The sequence below is a fragment of the Tursiops truncatus genome, chromosome 1 (genome assembly GCF_011762595.2).
Source record: "Tursiops truncatus isolate mTurTru1 chromosome 1, mTurTru1.mat.Y, whole genome shotgun sequence".
Lineage (NCBI taxonomy): Eukaryota > Metazoa > Chordata > Mammalia > Artiodactyla > Delphinidae > Tursiops > Tursiops truncatus.
Genome location: NC_047034.1, coordinates 175,391,134 through 175,406,051, shown reverse-complemented (window position 1 = coordinate 175,406,051; position 14,918 = coordinate 175,391,134). Strand labels below are relative to the sequence as shown.

Genomic DNA, 14,918 nt, shown 5'->3' with positions numbered 1-14,918 from the left:
TTCTGATCCATTATTTTCAGAAAGCAATTAATAAGCAGATACTTTTTGGTCTTCTAACAATCTTTGGGCTTAATGTGTAAGGGATATGAACAAACAAGCAAACAAACCAAGATAATTTATAAAGCAGATTTCAAACAAGTAGAAGTTTTGTGTTTTTTTTGAAGTATAGTCGATTTACAATGTTGTGTTAGTCTCAGGTGTAAACAAGTACAAGTTTTGACGACCAGTACTATCAAGCTGAAACCCAGAGATGAATTCCACCAGGAGTGGGAGAACTCCAGGGTCCAGCCTCCCTCTGGCCTTATCAATACTCTTCCTGAAGGAGTTATTTACCTTCTTCAAGACTGTGTTTGCTGGTCTTCCCAAGTGGCCTGAAAACTTCTGGGAGAAGGGACAGACTTTGTGGTTTTGTCCCTGTGTGACCTCTCTCCAGTTTCTGCACACTCAGCTCTGCCCACTTGCTGCAGGCATCCCAGGCCCCACGGAGTCGCCCACACTAAATGCCTCAGCCTCAATCTTGTCAGAGAGAATGGTCCAGGGAGGTGGACAGAGCACAGCTTCAGGATCTGACAAACCTTGGACAGTAATTTATGGACAGTGTGACATGCTCAGGCAATTTACACAGCCTCTGAGCCTCAGTTCCTTCTTCTGCAAAATGGGGGTAGTGGGAATTCCCTGGCAGTCCAGTGGTTAGGACTCCATGCTTCCACTGCAGGGGGCACGGGTTCAATCCCTGCTCTGGGAGTAGTAAAACTGACTTCTCCCCCAAAATGAATGGGTAGACTGTGATGACAGGCCTCTGTACTTCATCCAGTGTTTAGAAACCTTAGTGACTGTCAGGGGCCATCTGTCCAGCTTCATCCCCTGTGTGTTGAGCTACCCCTGGGGGTGGGTAGGGGTAGCTCATTCTGACTGCCTCCACTCCCTCCTTTCTATCACCCCAAGTTGGTTCAGGTATAATCTGCTCAATATGAACAGCAGGTATCAGAGATGGATGTGCAGGACTCAATATTTATTCCCTAGGAGGCTATAAGAAGCAGGAGGCACCAACTCCAGAGCCAGACTGCCTGGGTTCAAATCCCAGCTCCACCATCTACAGCCCTGTGAGCTTGGGCAAGGTTACTTAACCTCTGTGCCTCAGTTTCCTCATCTATAAAACAGGAATGATAACAATGACACCTACCCTATAGGGTTCTTCTGAGGATTAAATGAGTTAATGCATAAGTATAGAGTGCTTTGCTAGTACTGCATTTCATTGAATCTGATACCCTGGTACACTAGGAAATTAAGATTGTTGCCAATTAAACTAGGACATATCATCATTGGAACTGGAACTGAAATCACATATTGATTTCAGAAATGTGAAACATAACATGTGTCAAAATAGATGAAGTACACTATTATTATTAGCATACTTAGCTGGAATACATTAGCATTAGAGTTAGGGGTCAAATCCCAGATTCACCATTTACTACCTGGGTGACCTTATTTATGCAAGATCCTGAGCCTCTCTGTGCCTCAGTTTCCTCCTCACCTGTATGTGCGGATAACATCAATAGCACCTACCATACATGACTGTTGGGGTAATTAAATATGTGAGGACTTAGGAAGTACCTGGTACACAGTAGGCACTATGATTGGTATTATTTAGAACAACGTTATTCTCTCCAGGTGTGGAGGTTGGCTGGGGAGAGAAGGGAGGACGAACCTGACTGGCTTTTTAGATAAAAAGGTCTTGGCCTCCGTTGCCCTCCCCAGTCTCAAAACGGTCAGGAGGGCCCGGGTGCCCCGCCCCAACCCGGCGCCCCGCCCCCGCCTCGCCCCGCCCGGCCCGGCCCCTGAGCTAGTCTCGCGCACTTTAAAAGTGCGCGAGCTCGGGCCGAGACCCAGGGCCGGCGGTTGGTCGGGCGAAGCCATCTATTATGCTACGTGGGGGGAGCTAAAAGCCTACGCCTCCACATTTTTTTCCATTTTTAGCTTTTCAGGCCCAGGTTCGGTCCCCTTTAGCCTTCAAGTCCGCCCCCTATACTCAGACTACGAGACGGGCGTTCTGACTCTCTGGGGAAAGGGTCGTTGTGTCTCTGTGCGGCGGCCTCCCCCTCTGGACGGGGAACCGGTGGGAGAGGACGACGGCCGGAGGGGGGAGGAGGCGGCCCTAGCGCCATTTTGTGGGAGCGAAGTGGTCGCTGGGCTGCTGTTGGATTCGTCGCTGCTTCACTTTCTCTGTCGGGCTTCCTAGCAGCGGCCTAGCGGGTGAGTCGCGGACGCTTCTCACTGAGGACGCCCTGTGTGCTTCGGCTCCCGCAGTGGGGCGGCCCCCGCCCCGGGAAAGGAGCCGTGGGGCCGGGCCTGCTTCATTCTGCCCGAGCGGGCTCGCGTGGGAGCGACGTTAGGGCCAGGCGCGGGGTGGCAGCCGGCGCCGAAGCAGGGACGCCGGGCCCGCGGAACCGTGCAGCCCGAGGCAGAGGTTTGGCCTGGCTTCCGAGCCCGGGCACTGCTTTGTACCTTCGTACTTTGCGCCAGGACAGCGTTTAGGCCTGGTGCCCCAGCGGTCCCACCCCGGCCGCGCTTAAAAACTCCTCCCACGGTTGTCACGCACTGGCTTCTGGGAGGTGGCGGTCCGCGTCGCGAAGGACCTGTCGCCGCTGTCATTGCGGCTCAAGTTTGGAGAGTCCCCACATTTGGAACAGGGAGGCACTTTTCCCTTGTTCTCTTCATCTCGTTCACTGCTTCTATTTAGTTCTCAAAAGACTTAGTTTCTGCATCGCTTACTTAGGGAAATCCACTTTGACGTTCCCCTCACACACATCTCAACCAGTTTAGTTTCTTCCCAGTCCCCAAGACTACTTTCCAGTAGCATAATCACGATTGTAATAAAATAATTACTTGTTTGCTTTCTTTCTCCTGCTTATCTCCCCCTTTGCAACCAGCATGCCAGCTGGGACTGTGGTTTCACACAGTGAATAGTTGCAGCACCTGATGGATAGTAGGCACTCATCAAATAATGAATGAATGAACTAGCAAGGCATTGCATTTTAATAGGAATAGCTGTCCTTGCCTGTACCTCCTCATTTTTCAGGGATAACCAACACCTATAAAAATCCAAACACCGAGAATTTTTCTGGCAGTCAGAACAATGACATGGTAGTGGTGGTATTAGTCAGCTGGGATAATTACTTTGACACAATTACTTTGACACAAGTGTTGGTCATTCGTATCTCTTTTCCATTTAAGCAAGACAAGCAAAGATGTCCGAATATATTCGGGTAACCGAAGATGAGAATGACGAGCCCATTGAAATACCATCAGAAGACGATGGGACAGTGCTGCTGTCCACAGTTACAGCCCAGTTTCCAGGGGCATGTGGGCTTCGCTACAGGAATCCAGTGTCTCAATGTATGAGAGGTGTCCGTCTGGTAGAAGGAATTCTGCACGCCCCTGATGCTGGCTGGGGGAACCTGGTGTATGTTGTCAACTATCCCAAAGGTTTGTTGTCATTTGGTTTTGCAGTGATGCTAAAGTATAAAGTATAGGTTTGTGTCTCGTTCTAAGTCATAGGTCATGGTCTCTTCATGGTGAACCGTCTCCTGTAGCCCAAGTATTTCTTTAAACGTTACCATCAGACAAGTTTGAAAGACCACTAGTTTACATTAGTGAAAATTGGAAATTACAGGACATTTTTTAAAGACTGTGTGTTTAAACAATTATCTGGACTAACGTTGCTGAGCTAATGTGAAATTTAAGGAATTAAGAATGCTTTGCAGTTGCACCAGTCTGTTGTAAACAGATTTTTCTGAAGTGCCTCAGTATTTTGGTTTGGTCTTTGTCCTTGCAGGCGTACATCACTCATCCAGCTAATCTTTTTTTTTTCCTCCTTAAATGAACATCAGTCGCAGTAGCCCAAATCTTGAATTAGTGCAGTCGTAATTATAATTTTGGGTTCTGGTTTTATTCTCACTGCCCCTTATCAATGATGTTTTTAATCTAAAAGGAAGCATGAAGATGTAGAAGTGAGCGAAGGAAATGAGTACATTTTAGCAGTAGGAGTGTGCTAGTTGGTAGATCTGTTACTTTTTTTTTTTTTTTTTTTGCGGTACGCGGGCCTCTCACTGCTGTGGCCTCCCCCGTTGCGGAGCACAGGCCCAGCCGCCATGACTCATGGGCCCAGCCACTCCGCGGCATGTGGGATCTTCCGGGACCGGGGCACAAGCTCGTGTCCCCTGCATCGGCAGGCGGACTCTCAACCACTGCGCCACCAGGGAAGCCCGTGTCTGTTACTTTTATTGTAACGTAATATTGCAACAAAGTCATATTATTTGGTCAGTATTTAAGACGTTGCATCAAGATATTTTTTTATATATCAAGAAAATTCTTAATAGCATCAACTTGATTTTTTTTTTTTAGTATGTAGTTTCTTGATCCATTGGCTGTAGACTAATATTTACCCAAACTTAAAATGTCATTTATATAGTAATGTGTCGATGTAGGTTCATGCTTGTGACAAACATACCACCCTGGTGGGGGATATTGATGCTGGGAGGACTCTGCAGGTGTGGGGAGCGGGGGTATATGGGAAGTTTCTACCTTCCTCAGTTTTGCTGTGAACCTGACAGTACTCCAAAAAATGGTCTGTATGTCTGAATGTCATTTAGTTCCTCTTCCAAATAATGATTTTTTAAAATAACCTTAGGTTTCCTTTTTTTTTTTTTAATATTTATTTATTTTTGGCTGCATTGGGTCTTTGTTGCTGCGCGCGAGCTTTCTCTAGTTATGGTGAGCGGGGGCTACTCTTCGTTGCGGTGCGCGGACTTCTCATTGTGTTGGCTTCTCGTGGAGCACGGGCTGGAGGCGCATGGGCTTTAGTAGTTGTGGCTCGCAGGCTCTAGAGCACAGGCTCAGTAGTTGTGGTGCATGGGCTTAGTTGCTCTACGGCATGTGGGATCTTCCTGGACCAGGGCTTGAACCCATGTCCCCTGCATTGGCAGGCAGATTCTTAACCACTGCGCCACCAGGGAAGTCCAGGTTTCTTTTTTATTACAAAAGTAACGTGAGTTCATTGCTGAAAGTTTAGAAACGAAACAGAAAGAAAATTGAAATCACCCTTAGATCCACAGCTGGAGATAAAAGTTGCTAATTTTTTAGTAGTCTTCAAGTTATAGGCCTTAAAATAATCACACAGATATATTTAATAGGCACAAAGATAGTATCACAGTTATTCAACCTGTTTTTTTTTCCTTCCTTAATGTATTTTAAAGTGAAAGTGAAGTAATTTGTTTTGATACACCTTTTTAGAGGGGAGAACATAACAATTGTAATCTTGAGACATTATGGAACCAGAGGTTGGAATCCCTAGATTGGCTCCAGAAAAGCACCTTAGCCACTTATTCAATTCTTATTCTGTCTGTGAGAGCTAACATCACTCTTTGGCAAAAGTTTCCAGCGTCTTAACTGTTCTGAGAATGTTTTTGCTTCTCATTTCTAGAAGAAGAGGGTGTGTGTTTTACGAAGTGTTTAATGAAAGTTCTGAAAGGTTTCTGCTCATTTTGTTTAGATAACAAAAGGAAAATGGATGAAACAGATGCTTCATCAGCAGTGAAAGTGAAAAGAGCAGTCCAGAAAACATCTGATTTAATAGTGTTGGGCCTCCCATGGAAAACAACTGAACAGGATCTAAAAGAGTATTTTAGTACCTTTGGAGAAGTTCTTATGGTTCAGGTAAACTTTGATTTCATTCAACAGTTTTTCAGTGAATGAGCACCCAGAATTCTTGTTGTTTTAGTGACGCTGCCTTTCATGTTCAACAGATGATATATTTTTTTTTATAAGTTTTCTTGCTTTTTTTTTCTCCAAAGAAATTTATTTATTTTTGGCTGCATTGGGTCTTCTTTGCTGCATGTGGGCTTTCTCTAGTTGCGGCGAGCAGGGCCTACTCTTTGTTGCGGGGCGCAGGCTTCTCACTGCGGTAGCTTCTCTTGTTGCGGAGCATGGGCTCTGGGCGCACTGGCTTCAGTAGTTGTGGCACACGGGCTCAGTAGTTGTGGCTCACGGGCTCTAGAATGCAGGCTCAGTAGTTGTGGCACACGGGCTTAGTTGCTCTGCGGCATGTGGGATGTTCCTGGAGCAGGTCTCGAACCCATGTCCCCTGCATTGGCAGGCGGATTCTTAACCACTGCGCCACCAGGGAAGTCCCGATGATACTTTTAACATTTGTTATGTGTATACGTAAGGGGCGCTGAAAAGAAATATGGTTTATACTATTTCCCTTCACGTATGTACTCTGAGTTGGTTATGTGTGTGTGTGGTTTTAGTAAATTTAAATGATTTTTTTCTAGGTCAAGAAAGATATTAAAACTGGTCATTCAAAAGGGTTTGGCTTTGTTCGTTTTACGGAATATGAAACCCAGGTGAAAGTAATGTCACAGCGACATATGATAGATGGACGATGGTGTGACTGTAAACTTCCAAATTCTAAGGTACTTTGCTCTTTTTTTTTCTCTGCTTTGGCCATTTTTGCTGACAGACTTACTTAGAAGACACTGTAAAATAAAACGTTACAGTTGGAAAATGTAGTGGCAGGGTGTGTTCTTGAAATCTTTTGCCTTGTTAAAGTCTCAGGACCTTAATGCATGCTGAATATTTTATATGTTTGTTTGAAATATTTAGTTCATTGCTCCTCCAAACTAAAACGTTTTTCGTTTTGTTCTTCCTTTTCTCTTGTTATTTTTAGTGATTTAACAATTTCTTACATAGTTACATGTTAGTACAGACAATTAGAATATGTTAATCTTTTTAAAAAGCCTAACTTATTCCAAGCAAGCAAGACTTGCTTATTTGGAACATTATCATCTTTGCCAAGACATTTCTTAATCATCAACTTTCCTTAATCCAAATATACTTTCATCAAAGTATAAGACACTGATGAAAGAAATTAAAGATGATACACACAGATGGAGAGATATACCATGTTCTTGGATTGGAACAGTCAACATTGTGAAAATGACTCTACTACCCAAGGCAATCTACAGATTCAATGCAATCCCTATCAAACTGCCAGTGGCATGTTTCACAGAACTAGAACAAAAAAGTTCACAATTTGAATGGAAATACAAAAGACCCCAAATAACCAAAGCAATCCTGAGAAAGAAAAACGGAGCTGGAGGAGTCAGGCTCCCGGACTTCAGACTATACTACAAAGCTACAGTAATCAAGACAGTGTGGTACTGGCACAAAAACAGAAATATAGATCAGTGGAACAGGATAGAAGGCCCAGAGTTAAACCCACGCACCTGTGGTCACCTTATCTTTGACAAAGGAGGCAAGAATATACAATGGAGAAAAGACAGCCTCTTCAGTGAGTGGTGCTGGGAAAACTGGACAGCTACATGTAAAAGAATGAAATTAGAACACTCCCTAATACCATACACAAAAATAAACTCAGAATGGATTAAAGACCTAAATGTAAGGCAAGAAACTATAAAACTCTTAGAGGAAAACATAGGGAGAACGCTCTGTGACATAAATCACAGCAAGATCCTTTTTGACCCACCTCCTAGAGAAATGGAAATAAAAACAAAAATGAACAAATGGGACCTAATGAAACTTAAAAGCTTTTGCACAGCAAAGGAAACCATAAACAAGATGAAAAGACAACCCTCAGATGGGAGAAAATATTTTCAAATGAAGCAACTGACAAAGGATTAATCTCCAAAATTTACAAGCAGCTCATGCAGCTCAATATCAAAAAAACAACCCAATCCAAAAATGGGCAGAAGGCCTAAATAGACACATCTCCGAAGAAGATGTACAGATTGCCAACAAACACACGAAAGGATGCTCAACATCCCTAATTGTTAGAGAAATGCAAATCAAAACTACAATGAGGTATCATCACCTCACATCAGTCAGAGTGGCCATCATCAAAAAATCTACAAACAATAAATGCTGGAGAGGGTGTGTAGAAAAGGGAACCCTCTTGCACTGTTGGTGGGAATGTAAATTGATACAGCCACTGTGGAGAACAGTATAGAGGTTCCTTAAAAAACTAAAAATAAAACTACCATACCACCCAGCAATCCCACTACTGGGCATATACCCTGAGAAAACCATAATTCAAAAAGAGTCATGTACCACAATGTTCATCGCATTTACAATAGCCAGGACATGGAAGCAACCTAAGTGTCCATCAACAGATGAATGGATAAAGAAGATGTGGCACATATATACATTGGAATATTACTCAGCCATAAAAAGAAACGAAATTGAGTTATTTGTAGTGAGGTGGATGGACCTAGAGTCTGTCATACAGAGAGAAGTAAGTCAGAAAGAGAAAAACAAATACAGTATGCTAACACATATATATGGAATCTAAAAAAGGTTCTGAAGAACCCAGGGGCAGGACAAGAATAAAGACGTAGACGTAGAGGATGGACTTGAGGACATGGGGAGGAGGAAGGGTAAGCTGGGACGAAGTGAGAGAGTGGCATGGACGTATATAAGGTAAAATAGATAGCTAGTGGGAAGCAGCCGCTTAGCACAGGGAGATCAGCTTGGTGCTTTGTGACTACCTAGAGGAGGGGGATAGGGAGAGTGGGAGGGAGATGCAAGAGGGAGGAGATATGGGGATATATGTATATGTATAGCTGATTCACTTTGTTATAAAGCGGAAACTAACACATCATTGTAAAGCAATTATAGTCCAGTAAAGGTGATAAAACATATATATATACTTTCATCAACTTTAAAACTTTATTCTTCATTGAAGTCTTACAAGAAGTGCTAATGCAAAAAATAAGAATGTACCTACTTTTTAATGACTCATCTAATATAAAAGGCAGATAGGTTGTATTACATCTTCTACCATAATGCTGTTTTCATTGCTCATAAAATATTTCTGATGGTTTTCTTCCTTTCAATTTGACCAGCAAAGCCCAGATGAGCCTTTGAGAAGCAGAAAGGTGTTTGTTGGGCGTTGTACGGAAGACATGACTGCTGATGAGTTGCGGCAGTTTTTTTGCCAGTACGGAGAAGTGGTAGATGTCTTCATTCCCAAACCGTTCAGGGCTTTTGCCTTTGTTACGTTTGCAGATGATCAGGTATTTTCTCTCAATAATTTTGTCCCAGCTAATTAGGTAATTTCTGTGGAACTTTGCCCTTCCAGCTAATTGCCACCCTTAGCTAAGCTCTCTGACCTTGTACGCTGTGGGGTATATGGGCCTAAACATTTGTGATAAACCCCTTAGATATTTTTTTAGTATGTGAGGTTTAAGTGGGGATGTTACGTGTCCTTTGAAAAAGAACTAAAAAATCCCTGCTGCCATTACTAAAGCTAAAGGCTATTTTATGGTTTTAAATGAAATAAGTGTTCATTGCTTATTTTTTCTCCAGTTTAGATGATGGCTTGAAATCTAAGTTTTATTGCTACTTTGATGTGTGAGTCAGTGGTTTAATCTCCTTTATTTGCATCCCTTATTTTTTTGTAGGTTGCCCAGTCTCTTTGTGGAGAGGACTTGATCATTAAAGGAATCAGCGTACATATATCCAATGCTGAACCTAAACACAATAGCAATAGACAGTTAGAAAGAAGTGGAAGATTTGGTGGTAATCCAGGTGGCTTTGGGAATCAGGGTGGATTTGGTAACAGTAGAGGGGGTGGAGCTGGTTTGGGAAACAATCAAGGTAGTAATATGGGCGGAGGGATGAACTTTGGTGCTTTTAGCATTAATCCAGCAATGATGGCTGCAGCCCAGGCAGCTCTGCAGAGCAGCTGGGGTATGATGGGCATGTTAGCCAGTCAGCAGAACCAGTCAGGCCCATCAGGTAATAACCAAAGCCAAGGCAACATGCAGAGGGAGCCAAATCAGGCTTTTGGTTCTGGAAATAACTCTTATAGTGGTTCTAATTCAGGTGCAGCAATTGGTTGGGGATCAGCATCAAATGCAGGGTCAGGCAGTGGTTTTAATGGAGGCTTTGGCTCAAGCATGGATTCTAAATCTTCTGGCTGGGGAATGTAGACATTGGGTTATCGTTAGTTGGTATAAACTGGTGGGAATTCAGATTTTTCTAAACTCATGGTAAGTATATTGTAAAATACGTATGTACTAAGAATTTTCAAAATTGGTTTGTTCAGTGTGGAGTATATTCAGCAGTATTTTTGACATTTTTCTTTAGAAAAAGAGGAAGAGCTAAAGGAATTTTATAAGTTTTGTTACATAAAGGGTTGAAATATTGAGTGTTTGAAAGTGAACTGCTGTTTGCCTGATTGGTAAACCAACACACTACAATTGATATCAAAAGGTTTCTCCTGTAATATTTTATCCCTGGACTTGTCAAGTGAATTCTTTGCATGTTCAAAATGGAAACCATTGGTTAGAACTACATTCTTTTCTCCTTGTTTTAATTTGAACCCCACCATATGGATTTTTTCCTTAGGAAAATCTCCTTTTTGGAGATCATGGTGTCACAGTGTTTGGTTCTTTTGTTTTTTGTTTTTGTTTTTTAACACTTGTCTCCCTTCATATACAAAAGTACAATATGAAGCCTTCATTTAATCTCTGCAGTTCATCTCATTTCAAATGTTTATGGAAGAAGCACTTCATTGAAAGTAGTGCTGTAAATATTCTGCCATAGGAATACTTCCGTCTTCATGCTTTCTCATTCAAGAATTCGTCACGCTGCACAGGCTGTGTCTTTGACGGTGGGTGTCCCATTTTTATCCGCTACTCTTTATTTCATGGAGTCGTATCAACGCTATGAACGCAAGGCTGTGATATGGAACCAGAAGGCTGTTTGAACTTTTGAAACCTTGTGTGGGATTGATGGTGGTGCCGAGGCATGAAAGGCTAGTATGAGCGAGAAAAGGAGAGAGCGCGTGCAGAGACTTGGTGGTGCATAATGGATATTTTTTAACTTGGAGAGATGTGTCTCTCAATCCCTGTGGCTTTGGTGAGAGAGTGTGCAGAGAGCAATGATAGCAAATAACGTACGAATGTTTTTTGCATTCAAAGGACATCCACATCTGTTGGAAGACTTTAAGTGAGTTTTGTTCTTAGATAACCCACGTTAGCTGAATGTGTTAAGTGAAACGATACTTGTATTTCCCCTACCCCTTTGTCAACTGCTGTGAATGCTGTATGGTGTGTGTTCTCTTCTGTTATTGATCTGTAAGTGTGGTAATGTGAACTGAAGCTGATGGGTTGAGAACATGGACTGAGCTTGTGGTGTGCTTTGCAGGAGTACTTGGAAGCAGAGTTCACCAGTGAGCTCGGGGTGTCTCAAAATAGGGTGGAAGTTCTAATGTCTGTTAGCTACCCATAAGAATGCTGTTTGCTGCAGTTCTGTGTCCTGTGCTTGGATGCTTTTTATAAGAGTTGTCAATGTTGGAAATTCTTAAATAAAACTGATTTAAATAATATGTGTCTTTGTTTTGCAGCCCTGAATGCAAAGAATTCATAGCAGTTAATTCCCCTTTTTTGACCCTTTTGAGATGGAACTTTCATAAAGTTTCTTGGCAGTAGCTTATTTTGCTTCAAATAAACTTATTTGAAAAGTTGTCTCAAGTCAAATGGATTCATCACCTGTCATGCATTGACACCTGATACCCAGACTTAATTGCTATTTGTTCTTGCATTGTCCAAAGTGAAAAGCTTTTTTTTTCTTTTTAAATCTAGTTTTTAATAAGTCTGGGTGACCGCACCTAAAATGGTAAGCAGTACCCTCCAGCTTTTTCTTAGTGCCTCTGTGCATTTGGGTGATGTTCTATTTACATGGCCTGTTATGAATCTCCATTGGGAAATCATGCCTTCTAAAAATACTCTTATTTGGCGGAGTGGGCAAAACAGTGGTCATTATTTTAAAATGCTTTGTAGCAAAGCCTATCAATTGAAGGGACTGTCAGCACCTTTCTAGTTGGGGATTTGAAAAGTGGAATTAATTGCAATAGGGATAAAGTAGAAGAAACCACAAATTATCTTGTGCCTGAAATCCATTAAGAAGCCTGATAGCTTTAGGAACTAGCAGGGTGGGTTGTCTGTCTGTGGAAGTGTTACGTGAAATGGGCTGTGTCTTCCAAAGGTGGGGAAATAGAGTAATGTTGAAAAAAATCGCTTATAAAACTCAGATTAGACTCTCACGATGCATTGTTAAGTATGTAAAAGCAATAATATATTCTCCGTTGTACTTAAAATGTAACTAACTTCTATGAGAGTTGAGCTCCTTTTCTAATGGAAGAATGTAAGTTTTTGTGCTGGTAATTTACTTGATGCCCTTATCTAATTAGATTATGATAAATAGGTTTGTCATTTTGCAAGTTACATGTTTTAAACTTAAAAATGAAGTCGTCCTTTAGACTTACGGTCGCCACATTGTTTTATTCAGTTTCATCTGTAAAAGGATCTTGCGTTGTTTTAATTTTTTTTTTTTTTCTGCATCTAAATTGCATGATTTCCAAATCCTGTACCATCTGAATTTTGCATTTTAGCACTTGCACTGTTACTCAGCAGCAGTAACATGGTAACACTTAAAATGGTATTCGGGGACCTCCAAAGACTAAACTGACAAGCCTTCAAGGAGCCCAGGGGTAAGTTATCTTTGTCAATGGCATGGTTTTGATCCCTTATTTACACTTGTGTAAATCTAGTTACCAGTCTTAGAAGGCTTTCATTGTTGACTAGCCTTCTGTTAACATGTTTATGGTACTGCATAGCTATGGGTATTTAATTCTACCCTAAAGAAAAAAAAAATGAAGTTTACAAGTAAACTATTTGGCAGAGATTTGTTTTTAAAGTCTACTTGATCATCTAAATGCATTCATTCTAAAAAATTTCTTGAACCAGTTGAATAAAAATTTTTGTTGCCACCACAGTTTAGTGTCTGGAGTCTTACTGGAAAAACAGTTTCTTTTTTTTTAATGTGACAAAGATGCTGGAAAGTTACCTTTAAAAAGTGAGTCTCAAGAAGTTGCACTTCATATGCACAAGAGAAGTTAGTCAAAACTCACAATGAATTTCTACATATAATGGTAACTGTTTGGCTAGAATGAAAAAGTTTGTTAAATGTTAAGTATTAAAACTTTTTAGGGAAGAATGGCCAACTAAATGAAATGAGATTTTTAAGGTTAAGTCAGAGCTTAAATGCTGTCCTTAGGAAAAAGATGTTGAGTACTTAGTAATTCAGAAGATGTATGTGATAATTAGAATAATTTTTTGTTGTTGAATACTAGGAGAGAAACTCTTAACTGTGTATTTAAGTTCTGTACTTAGCTGTTGTACGATCTGTAATCTATTTTTAAATGTGCCCAAGTATTCCACATTCGTGGTAAGAAGGAAAAAACTACAGATTGATTTATCAATAATACCGCCACTTATTTTTAATGTTGTATTTCATCTTATGGAAATGCCACATTTGATTCAACTGTCTTCTGAATTTGAAAATAAAATATTTAGGTTACTTCCAAGTGCTAGGAACATCCTCACAGCTAAATTAAAATCTTAGCATTGGAATTACCAGGTCAAAGACTATGCATGCTTTTAAGACTTGTGAAATAGATTTGCCAAATTGTCCTTCAGAAAATTCATCGCCTTCGACAGTGTGAACTGGTGCCGTTCCATGCTCTTCTTTTCTGCCAGTTTGAGAAGTGAAAAATTATAGCATCGCTTTTAACATGGAAATCAGTCTATACCTAGGCCAAAGTATTGATATTTCCAATTTATCTACCCAAGAAAAACATGATTCAAAGTAATTCCTGAACCAATACTGCTATAATATGTAACGCTCTCAGAGAACAATAAGAACAAGTACAAAAACTGGAGAAAAACAGTTAAAGAACATGAACAGGCAATTTCCAGAAATGCAAATGGCCAGTGCAAAAAGACACTGGACTTTTGTAAGTAAGTCCAGATTTAACCAGTGAGTTTCTGTTGGATTGGCAACGGTGAATATCACTACAATGGTTTATGTCCCCTTCAATCAGAGAGTAAGTGGTGGAAAAGTGGCAAGTGGAGAAGTGCCTGAAAGGCACATCTCACCTGTAGTTTGGTTTGGTTTTGAGGTGGAACAGCAACTGTCGTGTTAATGTTTCTCAGGTCAGTTTGCTGCTGAGGTCTTTTACAGGTATTTTTTAGAACAAAGAATCATGTACTCACTGGAGACACACAAGTTAAAAACTATTAATTATGTTCTTGATCCAGGGAATATAGTTAATGACTTTTGTGTAGACCCCATACTGATCTGCTTCCCCACAATTGATGGAACCCCAGGACACTATCCCTCCCACAAACCATTTCTGTGTCTCATTATGTAGAAACACTAATGCCCCCCCACTGTCGCCTTTACAGCTGTCCTTGCCCCCACTTTCTAAACCAGCACAAAGCATGTTGTCAGTTACCCTTCCCCCCGGATAGGACTTCTTTGCATATGCCGCAGTACAGTTTTGATGGTCAACAACTGGTATGTCAACGAACATTAGATTTCTGGCAAGAAAACCCCTTTGGGTTAATCCCCATCCAGATGCAGTTCCAATATCATTGGTTCTCATGAAGCATTCAGCTTCTTTTCTTGGCAAACAAATAGGCATGATGTTTCTATTTAATACAACTTTGTTCTTCAATTTAATCAATGCTATGTCATTATCGTAACCAGCATTATGAGTGTAACGTTCATGTATAAAAATGGCCTCGGCCCAGGCTTGTGTATAATGAGGTGACAGTCTCTTCAGGGCACCCATTCTAATGTCTAGGGAGGAGGCGTCTCCTCTTTGCTCATATACAGCATGAGCAGCTGTTAGGATCCAGTTGTCGTATAGAAGTGCACCTGCTGCTACAGTTTTACCTAATAACAGGGCTTGCCAAGGAAAATCGCCAAGCTTTGCATTTTGTCCTCCATATATACGACCTTCTGTGGTACGGGTGGATATTCCACAAACT

The 14,918-nt window shown here is 41.4% G+C and overlaps 2 protein-coding genes across 8 annotated transcripts in view; one reads left to right on the top strand and one right to left on the bottom strand.

Annotated features, from left to right (window-relative positions):
- Positions 1–2,096: 2,096 nt before the first annotated feature.
- On the top strand, positions 2,097–12,858 carry TARDBP (TAR DNA binding protein). 4 transcript variants are annotated; one of them, XR_002175499.3, is made up of 7 exons: positions 2,097–2,253; positions 3,235–3,486; positions 5,552–5,715; positions 6,333–6,473; positions 8,922–9,092; positions 9,480–10,693; positions 12,476–12,858. XR_002175499.3 is itself a non-coding variant. In XM_019930884.3 (6 exons), the coding sequence occupies exons 2-6, from the start codon at positions 3,249–3,251 to the stop codon at positions 10,008–10,010; spliced, it is 1,245 nt and encodes a 414-aa protein (XP_019786443.1). In that variant the 5' UTR covers positions 2,097–2,253; positions 3,235–3,248; the 3' UTR covers positions 10,011–11,548. The 4 variants fall into 4 exon arrangements, 2 of the variants coding, with proteins under 2 accessions (XP_019786443.1, XP_019786445.1); XR_002175498.3 differs by lacking the exon at positions 12,476–12,858 and adding an exon at positions 11,429–11,548; XM_019930884.3 differs by lacking the exon at positions 12,476–12,858 and having other exon boundaries at positions 9,480–11,548.
- Positions 4,601–14,918, bottom strand: part of MASP2 (MBL associated serine protease 2) — a 29,624-nt gene continuing 19,306 nt past the window's right edge. For 2 of the 4 annotated variants that reach the window (XM_073796099.1, XM_073796103.1), the window contains exon 11: positions 13,646–14,916. In XM_073796099.1, the coding sequence (XP_073652200.1) occupies positions 14,153–14,916 (764 nt within the window). In that variant the 3' untranslated portion in view covers positions 13,646–14,152. Of the gene's footprint in view, positions 5,060–10,464; positions 13,616–13,645; positions 14,917–14,918 lie in introns of those variants that run through there. The other 2 variants (XM_073796109.1, XM_073796118.1) reach the window with 2 other exon arrangements.

Excerpts from the sequence above, each read along its gene's own strand:
- TARDBP (XM_019930884.3), top strand. The coding sequence starts at position 3,249 with ATGTCCGAATATATTCGGGTAACCGAAGATGAGAATGACGAGCCCATT. Across the intron at positions 3,487-5,551 it reads TGTTGTCAACTATCCCAAAG|ATAACAAAAGGAAAATGGAT; the intron begins GTTTGTTGTCAT and ends CATTTTGTTTAG. Across the intron at positions 5,716-6,332 it reads GAGAAGTTCTTATGGTTCAG|GTCAAGAAAGATATTAAAAC; the intron begins GTAAACTTTGAT and ends ATTTTTTTCTAG.